This window comes from Poecilia formosa, unplaced genomic scaffold (assembly GCF_000485575.1).
Source record: "Poecilia formosa unplaced genomic scaffold, Poecilia_formosa-5.1.2 Scaffold31, whole genome shotgun sequence".
Classification (NCBI taxonomy): Eukaryota; Metazoa; Chordata; class Actinopteri; order Cyprinodontiformes; family Poeciliidae; genus Poecilia; species Poecilia formosa.
Genome location: NW_006799970.1, coordinates 937,742 through 961,046, shown reverse-complemented (window position 1 = coordinate 961,046; position 23,305 = coordinate 937,742). Strand labels below are relative to the sequence as shown.

The following is a 23,305-nucleotide window of genomic DNA, read 5'->3' as shown; positions in this document are numbered from 1 at the left end:
TGCTTGCAAATTAAATCTGAAAAGTGTAGAGTGGAGTTTTGTTCAACTTCTTTGGGGGTATGTCTGAAATGTTTGGGACAAGCAAAAAAAAAAAAAAAGTTCACTTAGTCTTATTTAAAAAATTGTTCAACCGCCTCACACAGCGGTTTGCATGTGATAACCACCCAATAATTAAGTTTTGTTATCTGACCAGAGCATGTTCCTGCACTTCTTCAGTGTCCTCTCCATCACGTGTGGCAAACTGACAATGGTAGTTCTTATTCTACGGTAATTTTGTAGTTGGTGTGAGCATATGGAGTGCTTCTGTAATTGCCTCTAGCCTCGTCGCTGAGATTAGGTTGGGGAGCTTTGTCTTGGTAGCTTTCGGTTGCCAGATTAATGGCTCGTTTTGGCTGATGGATTGAACAGTTCTCTGTGAGGAGGTCAGGGTGTTGTTTTACCATCTAAACATGCTTTAACTTCACCACAACTTTATCCCTGACCCAGTGAGTTTTGGTCTTGACGATGCTGTTTGTTCACTAATGTTCCCTAACAAACCTCTGAGACTTTCAGACATTCTTTGATGATTCTAAAGTTGCATTGCACACAGATGGACTCTATTAACTGTTTGAAGACAATTGATTGAAATTCATTTTATGGTATCAGAATATGGGATACAATACCCACCACACGTTACAAATGTATGCAAGCAAGTTTCTGTTGGTCTATTCAATACAATCCCAATAAAACTGGTTGCAATATTCAAGGGTTAGGGTTAATTTTGCTGAATGCACTGCATCTACTTGCAGTATTGACTGAATGCCTGTAAGAGGGACTTCATGCGTCTCACATGGACCATTCAAACTTAGCAGCAACATCAGTTGTACCACAAAATCATTTTTGGGTGATTACTGTCTGGGGTTTCCTTGTTTGCAGGAGATCCAGTCATTCACCTGTGTCCACCTGGTCATTACTGTGACGGTCTGCCCGGCAGTGACTTCAGCGGTGGTACCGGACCCCGGCTGTGCCCCGTATTTACTTATCGAGCTTCCCCAGGAGCGGGCAGCAAGGGTGACTGCCTGTCCTGTCCTCCTGGTTCACACTGCAACACCACAGGTACCATGCAAAGACCCTTTAGCGAATGTTTTAATCAAACATACATTATTGTTTTTATTTCCCTTACTTCTATCCTCTCTGTTCTATTGACAGTAACAAGGTGAAACTCACCTTGTTATACTGGTGGACTTGAATTAGAATTTTTATATTTTAAATTCATTCACGGCAAATTTTTATGCAGTTATTTTCATATATGTGTATATATATTTATATATGCTCGCTCACTCTAATATTTTTGCCTCTGCCACTGCCTGAGATAAGAGTGAAAGAAATGCGATGCGAGGGGAAGCTCTGAATTTAAAGCTTGTCACTTGAGGCCACAGAAATAAATGAGTTGTGGAGTTTCAGAGAAGAAAAAGTCTTTCTAATCCCCTTAACAAAAGCTCGAGGCTTGAAACTAAACCCTATTGTAATTTCAGCTAATGGATAATGCTCAGCAGATAGTTTCCCTCCCCGTTCCTCTACAGGTTTGAAACGACCTCCCTTTTTAAATAACGAGGAGCAAGGAGACTCACGTTTGAAACAGTAATTTTAATATATCTGAACCCTGAGGGGGACGTTACTTAATTTTACGTTCCGTTGAATGTGTGAGGTTGATGCTGCTGCAATTTCATTCCTTCCTCCAGGAGGTTTCACTTAAATTTAATGTTTTTTTTTAATTCTTTCAAATTTAACAGCCAGGCAAGTGCTGCAGTTGCCATCCCCTCAAAATAGGCTGGTTGATGACTGGAGTCGTGCAAATTTCAGATAAAACATATTAAGTGTGACAGGGAAAATATAAAGAAGAAATCTCTAAGGCGGCAAGCACATTCCCACAGCACTGCATGTTTGTAGCAGTTTTCCTTTTTTTCATTTTTGCTTTTCACACTGTTATTGGTTTCCCTCCTGATAGAAAATTAACGAATTTTAACGACTGCCCGTCTCAAGCCTGTGCAAATTGAACAAGGTTTGACTTGAGGGAAAAAAAAAGAAAAAACTTCAGTAACAAAAACTTGCCAGTCATTGTAAGAAAACTAAATGAGTACAAATGTAATACGCCAATTTGGAGGAAAACAATCTTATTTTGTTAAGAAGCCTATGAAATTCAAAACACATTTATAGGCTGGCCATTGTGGAGATTAATTTACCTCCATATAGCCTCCCTTTGACTTTTGGGTTTCTCTAGGACTTACAGAGTATACCAGTAGTCCCTGCCCGCCTGGCTTCTGGTGCAGTGGGACCGGACCCCCCATCCTCTGCCCAGCAGGGACCAAGAGGCCGCTTCCTGGAGCCGCTGCACCCAACCAGTGTGAACTGTGTGCAGGGGGAACCTTCTGCCCAGACCCTCGCGTGACAGGAAAGCCCAACGTGGAAGGAATCCCCTGCAGAGCCTCATATCAATGTCCCGTTGGTAGGCTTCTCTATAAATATTAACTTTCTAAACACATCCAGACGAGGTCCTGGTGTTGCAGTGAGCTGTTTGACTGCTCTCCAGGTGCAGTTTCAGAGAAGTTATGCAGAGCTGGCTCGTTCTGTGGACCTCAGACTGCTGAGCCTCAAGTGTGTCCAAAGGGTTATATTTGTCCCGAGGGATCGTATTCGTACGACACCACTAAACAACTGTGAGTACGTGAAGGATCCATCAAACTAAAGTGTGTGTTCAGACCCAAAAGCACCCTGTTAGTTTGATTTTAAAAAATAAATTTAAAAAAATCAGTTGTTAATATGTGGACTTTAGTTGATTCTACAAGGGTTGGATGAAAGCAGCTTTATAAATAAACGTTTTGCGTCACCCCACAGATGTCCGTTTCCCTACTACTGCCCTGCCAACAGCTCTGCCATGAAATCCTGCTCTGGAGGATCCATGCCTGTCAGCACGAGCGCTCTCAGAGGGTCACACAGCAGCAGCTGTAGCTTGTGTGAAGGTGGCACTTATCGTCTGTATCTTTCCCCGAGTCTGCAGTGCCTCCCATGTCCACCGGGATATTACTGCCCTCCAGGTGCTGAAATAAAGAAATTCTAAATTATTATCTTTTGAATTTCCAGTATTTGATTGTTTTGTTTTGTTTTTTTGTTTTTTTTGCTGTTGTTGCGTAACTTCATAAAGGCACAGAAGATTACAAAGCTCATCCCTGCCCTTTTGGACATGTATGTGGGAAGGGTTACGCCCAGCCGATGTCCTGTCCACCAGGCACGTTTGGTAACCGTACCCGTGCAGAGAAACTGGACGACTGCCACCCTTGTCCAGCCAACACTTTTAACCACCTGCCTGCCCAGAAGGCTTGCTTTCCTTGTGGCAGCTCCTCCTTCTCAACACCTGGTTTGTTAACAAAATAAGTATAGAAATAATATTAATCTACTTTTATTGTGACACATCGTACAAAAACACAGTACTTTAAAATTGGATACAATACTTTTCTTGTTTAATTGAGTCACTTTTAATCAATATGTATATAAAAAAGTCAACTGATGTGAAAGTTGTTTTTCCTCTGACAGGCAAAGTTGTCTCAGCAAGTGTGTTACAGAATGAGAGTTTAGCATCAGGACTGAAAGAAACTCTTGAAAATGAGATGTATTTATTTATTTATTTATTTTTAGTTTCTTTACGTAATCACAAAACACAAAAGTTGTTTTACATCTGGAATCAATTTAGTCATTAGGTTAAGAGTTAATTAATAGTTAAAATAAGCAACTTCTGCTTTTGCTGGATTTCAAAATACACTATCTGTACTATATGTAATGACACCAGTTATTTCTTTCAACTTAAAAAAAGTTTAATTTTTATGATTTTACACTATTTCTTTTTCCAAAATGACATTTTCAGGTTCCGTCTCGTGTACCTGCGTCGGGGAGAACCGGGCTTTCCAGTATTCTGATGGGTCGTGTCTGTGCAGAACCGGTTTCATCTACTACAACGAGCTGGACTTTAAAAGCTCTACTTCTGACAGTGGATTAGACTGCCAGCCTGAGGCCAGTAAAATTACATACATAGTTTATACTGAATATTTAATAAATCTTACAGAATATAGCGTTTACCAGAACACTTGTATTAAGGCCGATATTTGTGATTAAACTTATGTATTGTTTTCTAAGGATCCAAACAGAAGTGATGCAACAAACAGCAACATGCTCGTGTTTGAAGCCAACTCAGATGTTGGTGTCTCTGATTTTTTTTCTTTTGTGTGTGTGTGTGTGTGTGTGTTTTTCAGGTGAGCAGACGGTGCAGCACAGGAGAAATTCGAGTAGCTGCATCCAGAGAGTGTGTCTCGCCCTCCCTCCACTCCTGTAATATCACCTGTGGATCACATGGAGGAATCTTGGATGTGGAGATGGGCATGTGAGTCTTATTATTTTTACACATTTTTTTTTTTTTCTGATTTAGTACTGATTTAGTTTACCATGCAAAGCCTAATCCAGCCCGTGTCGCCCAGGTTTGAAATTTTCATCTTGATATGTCTGATATTCCCCTGTCTCCTGTCTTATCTGCGGCTGTCCCAGCTGTCGGTGTGAGCGATATGTGTCCGCCGAGGAGATTTGCAATGCTTCCTGCCTCTTCAGGCTGCCTCAGCTGTCTGCCGAGCTCACGCAGGACGGCGACTTGCAGCTCAGCCTTAGGGAAAGAGACAGCAGGGTCTGGGCGAGGGTGAGAGAAAGCTGGCAAAATGATGATCAGCTACACCTTAAAAGCACAGCAAATCATCCCATCCAGTCCAGTTATTTACCATGCATAAATCTGTTATCCTACATGTCCATATATAACTGAGAAGGATATGTGAAAGCTGCTACCGGGAGATAAAAATAGACACAATGCATTATCAGGATTGTAATGATAGAGCCAAGTTATTTTGCAGACCGTATTGTTTGCTTGGAATAAGAATTTTTTTGGAAAGCTCTGCACAAGAAGTATTAGTCCCAAATTATTATTTACTGGATTAAATAACTTGCAGTTTCAGACTCTTTTTTTTTTTTTTGGATTGTATCTTGAGAAATGATGAATAATCATTTCTTTTTAACAAAAAGAAAAGGAAAAACTGTATAGTTTCTGATCTGTAATAGATGTCCACATATTTTTTACCAGATAAGTCTAGCACCATTTAGGCTTATAGGGAAGGTGTTTTATTACTGTCAGAGGTCATGATTCAGTATGTGGATCCAGATGCGCAACTGAGAAAAAAAAATATTGTCACAAGAGGCAAAAAGGAGAATTAATTTTGATAATCTGCCTTTTTATAACAATGCAGGTGACATAGTTACTTGATTGTTCTGTAAAATGGCACCATGTACCTGGAACATACATAATACCTCCTTTAAACAAGTAAAGTTGTTAGAAGAAACATTTAAATAAAATCTTTTGACAGTCAACATGTCACAGCTCTGAAAATCTCCAGGTGAAGGTGCCCAGAAGGCTTCCTGATGAGATGTCCCAACCACATCAGACGACTATTTGTAGGGAAAGATTAACATTTTCTCTACGATCTTCCTCTGGATGACTTTTCTCCTCACCTGAAGCTAAGCTTAGCCACCTGGAAAAAAGTTATTTTTAGCCACTCACATCTGAGATATTTTCCTATCAGTCATGATTTATAGCCATGGGTGAGGTTTGGAACGATAGCGGAGGTTTCCACCATGACAGATCAGACGACCGCCTGCATTACAGCAGACAAGCCGCAAGCCGTCTTTCCACGTAAAACCATTTTCAAAATGAAATCTGGCAACACTGTCAACCAAACATGTTGCCATTGGGTGTAATCTCAACATTAAATAGGGTGAGATTACTTTACAAAGTGTCACGGCAAACATTCAGGTAACTTTCAAATGTATATATTTGATCAACAAAATTGATCAAATATTTTTCTTCTCATAGCACTGGTAAAAATATACTATTGTAGTAGAAAGGCGATAGTATCGCTTCTCACACACATTCTCATACACACTGATAAAATAGTTTTAATAGCAGTACAGTAGTGCAAATATAGTTTTATAAATATAGTTAAAGGTGCAAGTCTTACAACTGAGTAATCAGAAAGAAAACAATTAAATTATCTTTTTTTTCCCCCCCTAAAAACCATATTTATAAAATGATTTCACTAATACTATGACAAAGCGTTGCAGTGCCATTCTTGTGCAGTCGGTTTTTGTTTTCTACTTTCAGAAAATAGAAAATGTTTTGGGTCCTGACATCCACGCACAGACATCTGGAAGAGTTCACCTAGTGCAGTTTACCTCTGAAGGACTCTTTGGTTGGATTCCCCTCCAAAGAGATCTTGTCAATCTTTTCCTTTCAGGTAAGTTCTGGTCAGAAGTTTACATACACTAATCATCAGCATCAACGTCATAATTAGTCTCAGGCATTTTGTAATGTATTTCAACAATAAATCTTCCAGGCAGGAATGATGGAAAAACATGCAACTTAAGTGAATTTGAAAAAAGAGTAGGCATAATTTATGGTAGATATTCTTTTATCTGTATTGGTCAACATTATACTTATAGATTTAAGTACCATCTCTAATATTTGTAATGTGGAATTTCAAATTATACTTTCTTGCAAATTCCTTGTGTAAAAAGAAAGGATTCTTCTGTTTTACTCTAAATGTAATACTCAGTTGGTATCTAAGTACAAATTGTAAGTATAAATTAGTATATTTATTGACATAAATGATCTCCTCTTGGATTCTGTTTTAGTAAACATTGAAGTTATTGATCTGCTTGAATATTTCTTAAAAAAAACAAGATCAGTTCAAAGTTTCTCATATTCATGAACTGTTTTTCTTTTTGTTTTCTTTTTTTTGGTTTTAGAACCAATTGATATTCTAAATACAAGAAAGAGGAGAGACACTGAAGATGACGAGAATAAAACTGATGCCCTTCCTCGGATCCCGAATCCTATCGCCTGCCTTTACTTGGGTGACATGCTGGTTTTTCATCTTACCATCAACCACACTGGTATATTGTATTTTATTTACTTTAACAATCATTTGTCATAATGGTGAGATTACATATGTTTATTTTAGCTATTCCAATGATATTTTAACTGTATTTAAATCTTTAGATCGCCCTCTAAGCCACTTCCCAGTGTACCAGAAGGACCACCTGTTTAACAGTAACCCAAGCTGGGACTTTGGAGCCTTCAGACATCTGCAGATCCTCATGAAGCAAACAAAATTCAACTCTTCAATGTAGAGTCGACTCCACAGTTAACGTTTTCAAATTGCATTTTGCAAACACTTGTTTTTTTAAAATCTTTTCTCCTCCCTCCCAGGTTTGCCCATGTTTTCTCAGAAGCAGGAAAGTACGTGTTTGTGGACAGTGCTGTCCCTGAGTGGAGTATTGTTGTGGTGGTCAGTGGGGAGGGGACAGAATGTGACACCAGGGCTGCCGCGTTTCAACCCATGACTCCAGGACACTTGGTCAAATACGGCATTGTAAAAAATCACCGCCTCAACCTTCTGCCTGACTGGGGGCTCATTGTTGGCAAGCTGTTTTCATTAATTTTTTTAATGATTGACTTCATTGAGTAAAGTGGTGCAGGATTATTAAACACTGGCTGTGTGCAGGGATCCTGAGTCTGCTGTTGGTCCTAGTTGTAGTCCTGACCACAACTGTGCTGGTTCTGCGACCCAGCAAAACGAAACTCGTTCCCCACTGGAAGATAAGACCAAAGTGGCGCAGCCTCGGAGAGCCTTTTTGCCCAGCTGAGTGTGTTTGCAGTAGAGAAAGGTGTGTTTGGGTTACAGATACGCTAGAGTACTATTCAGGCAGTTTTTTCATACTACGTTTTTAAAACTGCTTATAAACTACATTATAGATATCGTATTTTTCGGATGATAAGCCGCTACTTTTTTCCCCACACTTTGAACCAAGCGGCTTATAGCCCGGTGCGGCTTTTCTGTGGATTTTTCTTCAACCACCAGGGGGCACTTTAGCAGGAAGTGAATCATTGGAAGTCAAAAATGGAAATCAAAGAAGAAAGTGCTGATTTTCATTTAGAACAAGCACATGCTAGCAGCAGGCAGGATGGAGAAATTTATTCAAACTCATATGATGGAGCTTTTAAGTTGAAGGTTATTGATTTGGCAGTACAGGAGGCAAATAGAGCCGCTGCAGGTAAGATCTGCGTGAATGAAAACATGATTCGGCAGGCGGAGGGCTGCATCCTTAATAAATCCAGCAGATTTATTAGGTTATTATGGAAAACCGCGAGCAGCGGAGAAACCAGGGGCTTATAGCCCGGTGCGGCTAATATATGTACGTTTCCATTTTTTTCTAAAACTTTGTAGTTGTGGCTTATAGTATGGTGCGCTCCAGTCTGAAAAATACGGTATTTTTATTGTCATTGCACAAAGACACAACAGTGAACTTGGCAACAAAATTTGTTGCATGGCTACCAGAGTACAGAGAAAAGAAAATGCAGAAATAAGTGACAATATATACACATCTACACATTTATGCACATATTTACATACAGATGTTTCGGCTTCAGGTAAAGAAACAAAGATGAAGCTAAAGCCTCTTATAACACGTTACAAATTAAAACAGTTTTATAACATGAAGAAAAAAAAGATTACTTCTTACTTTTACATAACCCGAATTTTCTTACTGCAGCTGTTTTCTTTTTATCCAAACATGAGATATTTATTCTACTGCATAAATAATATATTGCACCATGTTAAGAAATAATTCACATTTATCTGTCAAAGCAACCAATATTGTCATAAGGTGAAATACAAAGTTGGATGAGTGGTACAGGAGCTCCTTAATAACTTGCTGGGGGGCTACGTTAATATTCGCACACAGCCAGTTTTCTATTTACTTACAATTGGACACTCATGTCTATTAACATTTTGTTTTCCCCTCTTTCCAACTAATAACAAATACAGAATTGATTCTTTTTAATGCTATTCTTCTGTACAATTCCTGCTCATTATATATTACCCACCATTCAGTTTGAGTTTTTTTTTTTTTGTTGGTTCCAAATTATAGATTAGGCCAAGATTCTTCACTTATAAGCCTGTGGTTATACTATTAAGACGATAATCAAATCAAAATTAGAAAGTTGAGTCATTTTATCAGCTAGAGTGAAACAGAGGGATTTAACCCTGTGGTGTCCAAAGTCAGTCCTCAAGGGCCGTTATCCTGCATGTTTTAGTTCCTTTTCTGGTAAAACACACATGAATTAAATGATGGTTTGTAAGCAGGTTCCTGACGAACACCATTACCTGCTGAGGACGTAGCTGGACCATTTGAATCAACAGTATTGAAACAGAGACACGTGTAAAACTGCCAGGACACCCGACCATAAGGACACCTGTGATTTAGGATTTTTTTTTCTTGCCAAGAAACACAATTATGTCTCTGCATCTCCGGCTGATTATGTTGTGATAACTGCCTCTGAATGGGCTGAATCTTCTTAGAGTAAGCAAGCTTATCACAGTGTCACTAGCATGTTAATGAGCTTGCAACATGCTCTGTGCATGCATAAAACGGAAATTGGTTTAAAGTAGACTGATCTGTTTAGCATTTCTATGCACAATGTTTTTCAGTACAAAATTTGCTCTACATTACATACAAGACTGGTACTTTCTGAAAGATAAACTCATACACAGTTGTTACTATGTTATTTCAAGCATTTTTCTGCTGATAGCCCAAGAAAATAAGCTCAGAAAATAAGACACTTATAGTTATCTACAGACTTTCCTTCCGACTATACTCCATATAGTCTGGAAAATAAAATCAGCTTCTCGATGATCTTATAAGAAGAACTATTTTAATCCCACTATTGCCAACTTTGAGACTTTGTTACTATATTTTTCAAAAATTCTGACAAAAAACACTTCTGCATCTCACAAAACTGGTATTGGCAGGTCAAGCTTTAAAGGTTGTGATCGGATAGAGAACTGCAATTGGTGCACCTGTAGTCATATAATCCTTAATCAAAACATCTTGTGAAAACATGTGAGAGATTTTCAGAAATCTTTCCTTTATTCGTCTGTTTTAGCACAACTGTCCAGAGTCAAGGCGCCGTTCTCGCCAGTCGAGGTGTAGGCGAGGGAGCAGAAGCTGAGGAACCTGCAGTCATAAAGGGAGGTGAGCTCTGTTTGTAATGAAACCTTTCTCATACGAAACCATTTCATTTTTTCCTTAATCTGTCTTTAAAGATGCAGTAGGTAAGCTTAATAAAAATATTTTCTGTACATATTTGCTTAAAACTGCCACAATGTCATAACAGTGCAGTATGAGATGGATGCTTGCTAGCCTGCATGTTCACACCAGGAGACGCAGAGAGCAAGGAGAAGGGTGTGAGCGCCACATGCAGTGTGATTGGTTCGTTAAAACCCTCCTCCTGGCTCTGATTGGTTGGAGCTGGTGTATTTCTGCAGATGGCAGTAGGACCTCAGTGAGGAGACAGAGGAGCTTGATTTATTTTTTTTCCCCCACAGATCATCTGTCTCATAACACACTGTCAGGACAGTGTGTTAATTTGACTTATTATGTAAAAGCATATTTTAATTAAAAAGGTACCTATGCACTCTTAAAGACTAGAATGTCTTTTAAGAAAATATTTAAATCTTTAAGGAGGGGTTGTGGGCAGGCTTATCAAACAAAAAAAATTGTATTTTGATTAATTTCCATTTTAATTAAGAGTCTTCTGAAACACTTCACTAACTTTTCCTTCTAACTTTTCCTTTAGTGTTTGTTCTCTGCATGTGTAATCATTTGCTGTTATGCTCCACTGTCTGATAATGGTGCTGACCCTAATGTTACTCAGTTAGTGCGTATTGCATTATTCATTCAGCTTCACAGGATGGTTATAATGAGATCATCATCCATGACAGCTCCTAGTTAGCAGCCTATTCTGAATTAGATAGACAATAAAGAAAATAATGGGTAATGTTAGACTGTAATGACTGGTGCTTATATCATTTATATAAAGAGAGAGAGAGAGAGAGAGAGAGCCCAGTGAATCGACATGTGGTCAAATTAAGCAAAGTTTTTACTTCAAGATTCAGCCATATGCGAAGATCATTTCACAATTACTGATGATTAATTCTCTCATTTAGGAAGTGTGTCAGGCTGCCTGGATCTGGAGGAGTTTAATGTGAAGACTCTTTATGACAAGCTAGAGGACCAGAACCTCCACATCGCTGCCCAGCTGGCCAGACATCGCAAAGACATGCAGGAATTTTATAGGAATATATGCCAGCAGGCTGAATCACTGAAGGTTTAGTGGCTTTTTTTTTTTTTTTTTTTTTGCAAATAGGTGGACTTACACTGAAAATATATTGGATGTATGAAGAAAACTGTACATTTTGTTTCAGGATGTGTTTGAAAATATGGATAGTAAAAACCTGAGTCTCCTTAAAGAGATTCTAGTCCACAATGTGAGGAAGGAAGTGTTATCACACACTCATCTGGAAGAGGGAGACAACCAAGGTGAGAATAAATGCACGTATTAAAGAAATAGTTAAGCTACATAAATCAAAAAATGTGAACTTTAAAAAAAAAAAAAAACACAATGTAATGTTATGGTCAAAGAAAGATAAATGATGTACTTTTTGGTATTCATAAAAGTAGATGGACCCATTAATATGATAGAAGCTGCAACCAGAAATTATAGTTATTATTCCCATTATGTCGGTCTTTGTCCAGCTCCGAAGAAGCTTCTGGATCATCTTATATTAAAATAATAAGGGGGGAAAAAAAAGAAATCTCGTTAAATTAGCGTTTCGTAATTTCATTCGGTATCTGCTGAAGGGATGGACGAACAGATGGACAGATTGTTTGCTGATGCCCTTCACTGCAGTTCCGGCTGCTGCTCTGAAAACACGGGCCGTCTCTTTGTATAAAATATGGACAACACTTCGGTGCAGTTTTGAGGTTCACCGCAGCACATCGCAGCATTCGACCATCTGTTGTGTGTAATCACTGCAGTCCCTCCTGCCTTACTCTGATTGCTCAGTTAACAGTCTGTGTCTGACTGTCTGCGGTATGAAAACCTGAAGATCAAGAAACACATTAGTCTGTGCTACAAGAATTTATCATTAAAAATAAGAAACAAATTTAACAGAAAGTAAAAATAACTGAAATTATATATGCTCTATGATATTCAAAATTCTGTCTATCACTTTGAGTATTTTTTTAGACTCAGCTGGCAGCATTATGCCAGGGTCTGTGTGGGTACCAGTGGTTCTGGTCAGTGGATTGTAATATCAATAAAATGGAGAACGTCCACATTTTTTCAGCACACCTCAACTCAACAACTAAATGTTTACAACTTGGACAGTTTAGAAAATTCAAACTTAACTACACTTAACTTAATAATACAGATAATCTAAGTTGTTTTTATCAGCCCACTCCACTCTCACACTTTATCCTAACTATAGGTGTATTTAAAGCTACGATCATAAATGTATGTGGTGCATCAGCATCATCATCATCAAGCAGCAGGTCTACTGATGTGTTTACAGAAAATATAAAGAAGATGCTGAGCATAACGCATCAAATATTCAAATCTTTAGAATAAACATGAACAATGAATTGAACACATTGCTTTTATTAGTAAAGCAATGAATGTTTGAACAAATTTTGGAGGAACTTATTCAAATTGGACAACTCTAATAAAAAAAAAGTCCTGCACCAAACCAGAGTAAAAATTAATCAATGTTAACTGCTCTCTCAAAAATACAATCCATCCTTCTCCTCTCTATTCTTTCATACCAAACAAGTTTTAATTGTTTCTCTGATTACCTTGATGATAGTAATTATATTATATTATATTATATCATATTATATTATATTATATTATATTATATTATATTATATTGGATGTGGATGGATGGAGAGAGGATCCAGTTTATGTCAAGCAAAATCACCATTTTCACTTTGTCAAATATTCACAGAGAGAATTGATTTCATGTGATTGAAATAACATAAAATCATCATAACATTGCATTGTAAAAATTATAAAACTGTTTTCATTTGTTGCTTTAATACGTCTAATCTTTCAGATGTCATTCAGTGGATGCATTTAGCCATATTCTTGTTCATAAGTTCATTCAGATTTTTCTCTATATGAACTATTTTGCTTCAGATTTTTAAAATGCCTTGTGTGTATTCTGTATATTTTCATGGAAGCAGACATTTCCACCGGCCAAGCTGAGGCCTCCGTGTCTTTACTGGGAACTGTTCTCAGATCAGTCGAAGCTCTTTTATGCAAGCTGACAGGAGAAGCTTGGCAGAACCAGGATCTGCGTGGTCTTCCATATTGCCATGGTTCAAGAGACTCTGAGGCTCAGGTTGGATACATGCAGCCTGGTAACACCAATATGTGTTTTACACAGGTAATATAGACAAATTTGGCAATTGCTTCAAGCATACGTTGAGAATGTAAAAGCTGTATTCCTTTTTCGTTTGCTTTCTCCAGTGCTCATCAACGTCTCTGAATAAAGGAGAAGCTATTTCTCATGAGACAGGTCAGAAACAAATCTTTAAAAGTTGAGCTTTTTTTTCTCTCTCTCTTTTGAATAAATCAGGATAAAATAGTACTTGCTTTAAGATGCCGTTTCTCTGTTCTCCAGACTGTGCACAGACAGCTGCCCCTTGTTTCAGTGAAGACGATCTATCCAGATTGGTCACCGTATCTCCATTGTTCAAAACTCTGCAGGAGATTCAGCAGTCTTTACAGCAGCTTACCACAGATGAGTCATGTCAGCATTCCCATCCAGGTGCAAAAACAAAACTGTGTTTTAGCTTGAAAGTAAAATTCACTATGAACTACGTACAGTGCCTTGCAAAAGCATAAAACTTCACATTCATACCAGTGAGTACTTTTATTTAATCAACCAATGCAAAATAGTGCATTGTTGTAAAATAGAAATAAAATGGCAGAGTTTTAACTTTGTATTACCTCCATTTTCTGCATTCATAGAAATCTTTAAGCTTACATGTACACTTGCTTTGCAAATCTACAGAATGAAGCTTCTCCCTATTCTTCTTTCCAAAACAGGTAAAGATCAGGAAGAATGTTGGGAATTAATGTAAACATCATTTCTAGCACGTTAATGTCCTTAAGTCTAAACCATTCCACTGTACTCGTTGTATTTTGGGAGCTGATTTTAGACTCGTTAAGACTTTTCCTTCCCCTTACAAGTTTTCTTTCAAAGTTGCCCTGCATTTAGCTCCATCTGTCTTTCCCCAAGTCCAAACAGTTTCCACATTCCTGTCGTTGAAAAGCGTCTCCACATCAAGAAGATGCCATTACTCTACTTCAGAATGGGGATGACTTGTGCAATCAGAGTTTATGTTTTGTCCACACACTATGCCTTGCACATTGGCTTATTGGAAACTGACAAAACAGGACTTCACGGGTCTTTCCTTAAAATGTCACTTTCCTTTTGTCTCTTCCCTAAACCCGAGATTTTCACAATAACAGTTGACAAATTCTTCCATCTGAGTTACCATAACTTTCTTAATTGCTTTTCTGATAGCAGCTCTGCTACAGTTTTATAATGTTAACCTGCACTAAAGTTCACCACAGAGTTATCACTGACACCACTCGTCTTCCTGATGGTGTTTATTCATTAGATCACCATGTAGTGATGGACAGTGATTTTAAAGCACAATATTCAAGTACAGGCCATTTACCATTCTGAAGGCCATTGGTGGCACTTAGTTGTTTCAGGGGTTAATGAAGAGTTGAATTACAAATGAATACCAATTAGATTGTTTGGAAAGATGTTTTTTTTTAAAAAAAAAGAAACCCACAAATCATTTTCCTTCCATGTGAAAATTATGTTCTACTTTTACTGAACCTGATGAAATGCATTTACTGCAAGTTTGTGGCTGGAATGCAACAAAAGATGGGAAACGAGGGCTTGAATACTTTTTGCGAGGCACTGTGTCATAAATCCCAATGCATCAACTCCTGATTCACCATTTCTCTGTTTCAGCAGAGACGGGGCCTTCGGTCCAAGAGAACCACAACGAGCGTCTGATTCCGACTGCGCTGGACAGCCTGTCTCCACAGCACTCGGCTGTTTACCTTTTTGGTTGCCACGTGGTGCAGTGGCTCGCAGATTCCCCCACGTTCCCCTCTGTGCTTCTTTTACTGGCAAAGTCGGTTCCCTTTTGCTCATCTTCCTCTAATGAGAATCCCCTGGCTCTTTTCACTGGGGACTTCTATTTTGATCCGACCAATCAAATCCTTTATCTGTCAGAGGCAAAGCTTCAGCATGTGGGACACTTTATTGCTGTCATCCTGCTGTCCATGGCCCACATAGCAGTAGGTAATAAAAATAAAGTAAAAGAGAGTCCTGAATGTCATGCATAACATTATAGCCTGGGCAATCGTCTTTGAGCAGTAACTATGTAATCTTCTTCGGCAGCAGAAAAATTAATTTGTGTTTTGTTTTGTTTTTTGTTGTTTTTTTTTTTATATCCAGGATCCAAACCCCAGAGGTTTCTGCAAGCTCTGCATGAAGCCATTTCAGCTGTAAGCCTTCAGCTGTTCAACCTTTCTTTTAAATGGAGCCCAGCAGAGGTGTGTGAGAGCAATCTGAAGCTCACTCATCATCCTCACACAGTTTGAAATGTGGGCTGATAACTTTTTATTGCTTCTTTTTTTCCCAGTCTAATTTTGATGCATTAGGTGGGCGGCACGGGGCATTAGTGGAGCAATTTCTCAATATCAGAGTTCCCTCTGAAGCGCGCTTCACTGAGTCCCTGTTAGCTAGAAGGTTGGTGTGAAAAGCTGAAAATTACAGCGGAGAATGTGGGATGCATTTATTATAAGTAACTTTTCTCATCTTCTTCTACTTTAGACTTGAGAAATATAAGTATTTTAAACTGGAGGATCTTATCTGCAACCTCAAACAAAGATCAACTCCAAATGCGGGTATGGCAGCTTTTAATGTTCAAGTTCAAGTTATTTTGTCGGCTTATTGTTTTCTTCACACTTTTAGAATAAACAAGTGCAATATAAGGCACGCAAAGAACTTGCAGAGGACTTTGTAAACATTTAAAATTTGTCTCTCTACATTCATCTGCCATAATAATTAAAAATATTAAGTCTATTAACAGTTGACAAATTCATAAGAGGCAATATAGTTTAAAAATGCACAACAAAGTCCATCTGCGGTCTGCATTTTTTTTATCCATCTCTTTAATAAGAGGAGGTAGGTAAATCTAATCATAGACTTTGTAGAGCTCAGCAAATAGAGCATGAGCTTAACAGAACAGAAAAAAACGAAAAAATCAGCTGCTGAGATACTCTCACATAGCTCTGTCCAAACAAAGATGGTGTAAGCCTAGAAGAGCACACAGCTAGTGTGGTGATAAACCTCCTCCTGATGCTACGTCTGAGAAATGAGCTCTGCCTCTTCAGGTTTGTGTGTCTAAACCTAATTTATGAATTTAGTGCTATGTAGTAAAACAAATTAAGCATAGTATCAATCAAATGTTTTTTTTAAATATGTCTCAAGTCTTTAGGATGACACTACTTATATATAACATTGATTATTTCATAAAACAACATTTTTATACCTGATTAATCCTTCAGAGCTCTACACTCATGTGAACTCTTAATGAACAGTAATTCATTAGTAATTACTACTAGCTAGTAATTACTAATCCATGTCAGAGAAAAGCCAGGCATGCATTCTCATTCAAAAGCTAGCTCTGCACAGTAAAGCCAGTATTCAAAATAGAGAGAGGATATTATAACAGTAGAAATCAGTAGGGTTTTTTATAATGGCAGCACTGGGAATAAGGAATTCTCTGTTGCTTTAAATGAAAGCAATAACACTGTGTTATGTTTTTCCAGTTTTTCATTTTTCCGTTTGCCTTTAGCAGTCGCTACAAAAAATCCTTAAATGTACTTCGGAAAAACTACACTTTGAATGGTCAATACAAACTTTCTCTTCTAGCACAGATTAAACTTAAAATTACTGTTTTATATCTTCAGAACGTAATCTATTTCGGGTCCAGATAGTGGAACAATTAAGTTCCATTAATCTGCTAGAATAATGCGCCTCGTAGATAAATGGATGAATCCATTTGCCATATCAGACTCTCTCTTTCTCATTTCTCCACTTCCACAAGCTATAAACATCATTAAACAATTGTGGGGTCTGGAGAGAAAGTCAATTATTGCCTCCCTAATGAGTTTAGAGAGCTTTTGTTTATGAGAAATGACCCAATATCCCAGCACCATTGAGTGCTGAAGGAGTGCACACAGGGGCTGTTGTTCTAGAAAAGCAACTACATACCGCTCTGTTTATTAACTGTTTATTTCATTATTAAATTTTTTTATAGAAATTAACAGTGTATGGTTTAATTTCCTCAGTTTTACCCCCAAATGGGACACCAGTGCAGGTAATGAAGCTACATGGCATAGATGGTTAGAAGAAAAGAAGCAAAGATAATTTCCTTTATGCCTTGCATAACATGATCCTTTTTCCCCAGATGTCATGCATAGAGGAAGAAATTGACCGCATGAGTGAATCTTTCCTGCAGCTAAGCATGCAGATGCAGAGGAGATCTCAAATAAGCACAATGTTAAAGGAGAGAGAGAACGGCGCTGCAGAAAAGGCGGTAATTAGAATGATTGGTTACATATTTAAAATCCTAAAAATATATATGATTTGTACATTATTGTTTAAACTGAATGGTGCGTTGTCCCACTCATAAGTGATTTCTTTCTGACTTATTTCCTGTGTCTTTGTTTTGAAGTTTTTGTCACAGATTTTTTTTTTTTATTCAATACAGCCAAAATTGTTTAAATTCCCTGAACCTTTTCAATGTTTTAATTTTACAGTCACAAACCACTTTTTAACCCTTTCATGCACTGGTCACTACAGTGGACAGCTGTCTAAAAGCTATTTTCTTGTGCTTCTTGTGGATTTTTATGTCATAAATGCACACATACCACTGAAGTGGACACTAATGCATCATAAAATACACATCAACTACTGGCCATCAGCTGCAAATGCAAGAAATTATTTTTGTCCATCCAAATCCAATATGTCCGACAAGCCAACCATCCTGATCCCTCCTTCTACTGTAGACGACTCTTGCAGGTAAAAAAAAATAGTGTGACATCAGATAACCGCTAACGAACAATACTGCTGATGTATTTTTCAAATAACAACTTTGTATTTGGAGAAAGTTACAATTGATCACCTAAAAAAAAAAAAAAAAAAAATCCTACTTTTTTTATGCCTTAAAAAGATTTTGAAAAAATGTAAAAAAAAAAATCCTGACACAAAGGATCATAATTCATGCATGAAAGGGTTAATAAACTCTTGAAAAGGCTACTTCTGGACACCAGTCACATTGCAGTGCAGTTTTATCCCTAAGCAGCTCATGACCTCTGTATCTAAACATTTGTTTTGCTTTTATGGATCTAACAGTGAAAAAAAAAAAAAATCAGAAATAACAGTCCTGGCAATGTTTTTAGTTTTGGGGATTTGGAGTTTGTTATAGTCATGTTAAATAAAAATTCTCGAGCAGATTAAAAGAACAATTGACAGTTAATCACTCATCCTTACTGTCAGCAGATTCTCCAACTTGAGCTCTAATTTCTGCAGCTCATCCAGAGTTTCCATAAGAATTGACCAGGTGAATAATAATAATATCCTTGCCGAACTTGTTAGTTTGGGTGAACAATATTTTTTTTAGTAGATTTGCAGTTTGGATAAACTCTTTTCATTTCCAAATGATGACTCAAACATTCTGAGATGGGATATAGTAACTTGGATTATTGTTTCATATCCCTGCTTTGAACTTCTCTGGTCCTTTCTGCCTGACCTGTTTGTGTTCTTTGGTTTTCATGATACTATTAACAGACCTCATAGCTTTATATACTGAAACTTAAGCTGTTTATTCTCGTTAAATTACACATTGTTGTACTGGATTTGATTTATGTATAAAAGTAAAGTACTTCTTAGTTCTTCACTCAGCTGTATAAAAAAACAAAACAAAATTGTAACATGACAAATTTTGAAAAGGTTCAGAGAGTTGACTATTTTTCTAGACCCTGAACAAATAAGAGACACATTGCATTGATGTAATCACGTTAATGGGAATAATTACTTGAACAAATCCCTCCTTCATGTAGACGTAAATGTGCTCCAAGTCATTCTTGACATGGAAGATAAAAGCTCACATTAGGATGCATAAGTATGATGAATGAACAAGTGGTCTATTTTTGCAGTGGGAAACATCAACAAGCACGCCGAGCCTGAGTCGTGACGGAACGATCCTGTTGGAGCTGAAGAGATGTTACGTGTCACAGCGACTCGACGAGCTGCAAACCACATTAAACCAAATGAGACGTTGCCAGCTGCGTGGCGCCGAGCCGAGAGACGGAACGAGAGGCCGCGAGGAAAGCGACGACGGCTCCGATCGGCACAGAGAAAAGGAGCGCGATCCTGCCACGGAGCGCCGCAGTCCTCTAGACCACCAGCGGAGTGCCGCTCTTTCAGCTGGTCAGAAACTCAGCCCACGCAGCCCGGAGAGAGCAGAGGTCTTTTAAATGATAAAGCGGAGAGTTACATTTCCGACCAGCAGAGAAGCGGCTCTGTTCAGACCAACAATCCTGACATCTTAATGGATCAAACTCTCCGGCGCACCAAAGATCAACTCCATTAAAAAAAATAAAATAAAATCCCCCAGGGAAATCTAAAGCCTAATAGACAATCCTAAAGGAAAATAGAAAAGGACACAAAACTATTACAAAATATATTTGATGTTTTGCTTTTCATTCAGATGGCAATGTCATATTCTTTCCTCAGAGGCTTCTTCTTCTGTAGTATTTGGCCTCTAATAGCTTTGAGCTAATATTGTACAAGATAATACATTTGTCTGCTAAAGCGTGATTCCAGTGACCTCAGTCTTACCATGCAGTTCAGCTGTGCCCTGCTAACTACCAGCGATAACAGACAGGAATATATTCTGGCAACGAGCCGCAGTATGACACAACCTGTAATATTATCCAGACAGCGTCTCTGTCAAGAGGTAATAAAGGGGAAGCAATATTGCCTTTAGAACAACCTATGTTAATTGTAATAATCTAATTTAGATGACAAACTAAAACTGAATTCCTTTTTTGTGTGTGTCTCCTGATAGCGTGTTTTTGTTTATATATTCAATAAATAAAAATCCAAGTTACTTGCTTCTGCCATTCAGAGGTGGACTTGCTTATTTGCTTTGGGGTCATTGTATCGCTGCAAAGCCAACATAATGCAATCTCAGCTTGAGATTGACCTCAAGGTCACAAACTGATGCCTGGAGATTTCTGTTGGAGAACAAAAAATTATAATTTCCAAAAAATTATCCTCCAGCTCCTGTAAAAAGCAAAGCTGCCCCACACTATTACATACCCACCTCTATGTTTCTATATAAGCTGACATTGTTTTAGTTTAATGTCAGATTTAATGGACGCACAAATGTTAAAAAAAAAAGTTCTCCCTTTGTCACAGAATATTTTCTCAAAAGTCTTGAGGATTTGTGGAGTTTTTTTTTTTTGTTTTTTTTTCGTACAGAAGTAATTTGCCCCCTGCAGCTCTTCTCTAGGTGTTTACACTGCTTTAGATGTTTTCTGGGTTATCGTTTTTTTTGACCAACCTGAGGAGTTGCTAACACTCTCTTGGAGTAATTTTGGCCAGTCTACCACTTTTGGGTTCCATTTTGGTCTTCCTTTGTTGATAATAGCTCTCCCTGTGGTTTGCTGGATTCCCACAGCCTTAGAAATGTCTTTGTAACTCTCTCCACAACATGAGTGCCAGTCAGAGAGGAGAAACCTAAGCTTCAGAACCGCTGCTTTCTTCTGGGCCAGCGCTTTATCTAACACACAGGGTTCTGGGTCTTATAATAGAAAGTCAGTATTCCTACCGGGGGGGCTGTGAGCCAAATCAGAAGGTCAGATGGAACAAGTCTTCACTTAATATCAGTGTTAGCTTTCAGCTCCATGCCAAGTCCCCCTTGTAGAACCCAGCAATGCCCCGCAGCTACGTGTGGGTGCTTGTTGGTCAGTATGTGAGGTGTCGTTTAGTGACTGACCTGAGATTATGTGCTTATCAGTCAGATTAGCTTCTTTTGCCACTGATCTGACCTGCACGTCTGCTTCGCAGTGCCACAGGCGCGCAGCAAACTGCTGGAGGAGTCCGCGTGTGTGAATCTGTGGGATGTTTTGCAGTTGTACCACATTACACTTGCTCTAGTTGTTTAGATCGCAACACATGGGTTATTTCGGGAAGATTAACTTCATGTGACATCTGTGTGGGTATGTTTCCATACGCGCTACGTTTTCAATCGTACGTTTGTAGGCTGCAAACTGTGCTCCCTTTGAACTTTTCCCCTCAATCAAGTCACGGTAACTAATCAAGTGAATGCGGACCTAATCTGTGTTTGTTCATTTGCTTGAAAACATTTTTCTGAGTAAACTACTGCTACTAAAAAGTGCTGCACAGATGAAATCAATGAACATTCGAAATATGGAAAAGCCATAAGAAAAAAAAAAGACAATAAAATCAAACACATTTGCTCAAGATTTAGATTAAATGTATGATTAGAGAAGAAAACAAAATGTATCTTTATTCTTTCACAAAATCCACATATTTCAACCGCACACACGTTTCTTTTGAGATTCTAAGTGAATAACTGTGAAGAAGAAGAAAATCCAGATAAATAAGTCCTCAGAAATCACCTAATTACTAAACAAAGTTCACAACATTAGTGCCAGAAAGCCTAACTCTGAACACACAGTGTCCATGGTGATACATGGCAGTGGCAGCATCATGTTGTGGAGATGCTTTCCTTCCACAGGGACAGGAAAACCAGTCTGAGCTGATGGAAACATGGACGAAGCTAAATACGTGGCAACCCTGCAAGAAAACACTGTAGAGGTACCAAGAGGTTATTAAAATGAGTGACTGTAACATGACAAAATATTGCACAGTACTCTGGGTACGATTATGTTTGCAAGACACGCTCTTCAGGCGCGGCGCGCAACAAAACAGTTAATCGTGCCGAAGGATGAGTGATGTCTGGCTGTACAAGCTGTAGCTTTAAGAGGTTTTTCCTGTAAGACACACATGAGGTTTACATCTCAGTTTCCATCATGTTTGATCCATGACTGCCTGCTGTAATCATGTTATAATCTTGAAATCCTTCCAAATCCCTGGAAATCTGCTCTATGGTCCTGCAAGCACTCTCACACACAACCCGTCCTGGTAGAAATGAACCAGCATCTACACTTCTCACCACTTAAATTCCTCCATTTTTGAGCGCTCTCTCGATTTTAGTGTCATGAATATCTGCTCTCACAACAACTTCCTGTTTGAAAAGTTACGTCAATATATGCAGCAATCGTATGTTTATAGGCTGCAACTGTGCTCCCTTTAAACTTTTAATATATGGCGCTGGAAAAAATGAAGAGCTCACTGCACCTTTGAAAACCTGTTAGTTATTCCACCAAATATTGATTTCTGAACTCTTCCCGAGTTAAAACATTAGTGTTGTTGTTTCTAAATGAATATGAACTTGTTTTCTTTGCATTATTTGAGGTCTGAAAGTGCTGCATCTTTTTCGTTATTTTGACCATTCCTCATTTTCTGCAAATAAATACAAAATTTTTGCTTGGAATTTCAGAGACATGTCAGAAATTCATGGAATAAAGAAAAACAATGTTCTTTTTACTCAAACATGTAGGTAGCTGTGAAAAGTAAATTCAGACAAACTGACCACTTTAAATGGTCTCTTAATTTTTCATGAGCTGCATAAATATGCAGATCTTTAAAGAGCAACAGTGTAAAACCACATCCATTCACTCTACACAATGTTGGGTTTTGTTTTTTTGGCTTCGGTTCTTGCAGCTATTAGGTCTGCATGTAAGGAAGAGAAATAGTTCTGAAGCTTCCTGTAGGCTTATATTGAGTTTGCAGTCTGTCACTGAGCAGGCCCTTAGTCACCATGGCACTGCATTACTGTTGCTATGGTTTCCTTATCTGCAGGATGTGGTTCAACCAGACCTGCCATATTTAGTCTGCTTCTCAGCAAGCAAGCCTGCTGCTGCTGGATGCACTTAGCATCCCTTGTTTTTTTCACTGTGAACAATGAAGCGGCTCTGTTGTGTAAATCTTTACTTTTGCACTTCTAGCACAACATTAACATAATTAACATCATGTACAATTACATAGAGGGGAGTGGTAAACCAGAAATTAGACTTCTTTATCTT

General features: G+C 38.3%; 1 protein-coding gene across 3 annotated transcripts in view; it reads left to right on the top strand.

Annotated features, from left to right (window-relative positions):
* The window catches only part of LOC103136347 (uncharacterized), a 67,948-nt gene extending 48,173 nt beyond the window's left edge, over positions 1-19,775 (top strand). The window contains exons 78-103 of one of the 3 annotated variants that reach the window (XM_016670175.1): positions 916-1,095; positions 2,261-2,485; positions 2,570-2,696; positions 2,875-3,074; positions 3,182-3,394; positions 3,899-4,044; positions 4,284-4,411; positions 4,573-4,717; positions 6,227-6,359; positions 6,871-7,017; positions 7,124-7,250; positions 7,334-7,545; positions 7,629-7,791; positions 10,070-10,158; positions 11,133-11,293; positions 11,391-11,505; positions 13,210-13,412; positions 13,496-13,544; positions 13,650-13,796; positions 15,021-15,356; positions 15,513-15,610; positions 15,700-15,806; positions 15,891-15,964; positions 17,414-17,442; positions 17,533-17,661; positions 19,283-19,775. In XM_016670175.1, the coding sequence (XP_016525661.1) occupies positions 916-1,095; positions 2,261-2,485; positions 2,570-2,696; positions 2,875-3,074; positions 3,182-3,394; positions 3,899-4,044; positions 4,284-4,411; positions 4,573-4,717; positions 6,227-6,359; positions 6,871-7,017; positions 7,124-7,250; positions 7,334-7,545; positions 7,629-7,791; positions 10,070-10,158; positions 11,133-11,293; positions 11,391-11,505; positions 13,210-13,412; positions 13,496-13,544; positions 13,650-13,796; positions 15,021-15,356; positions 15,513-15,610; positions 15,700-15,806; positions 15,891-15,964; positions 17,414-17,442; positions 17,533-17,661; positions 19,283-19,603 (4,004 nt within the window). In that variant the 3' untranslated portion in view covers positions 19,604-19,775. Of the gene's footprint in view, positions 1-915; positions 1,096-2,260; positions 2,486-2,569; positions 2,697-2,874; positions 3,075-3,181; positions 3,395-3,898; positions 4,045-4,283; positions 4,412-4,572; positions 4,718-6,226; positions 6,360-6,870; positions 7,018-7,123; positions 7,251-7,333; positions 7,546-7,628; positions 7,792-10,069; positions 10,159-11,132; positions 11,294-11,390; positions 11,506-13,206; positions 13,413-13,495; positions 13,545-13,649; positions 13,797-15,020; positions 15,357-15,512; positions 15,611-15,699; positions 15,807-15,890; positions 15,965-17,413; positions 17,443-17,532; positions 17,662-19,282 lie in introns of all 3 variants that reach the window. The other 2 variants (XM_016670176.1, XM_007549547.2) reach the window with 2 other exon arrangements.
* The last annotated feature ends 3,530 nt before the right edge of the window (positions 19,776-23,305 follow it).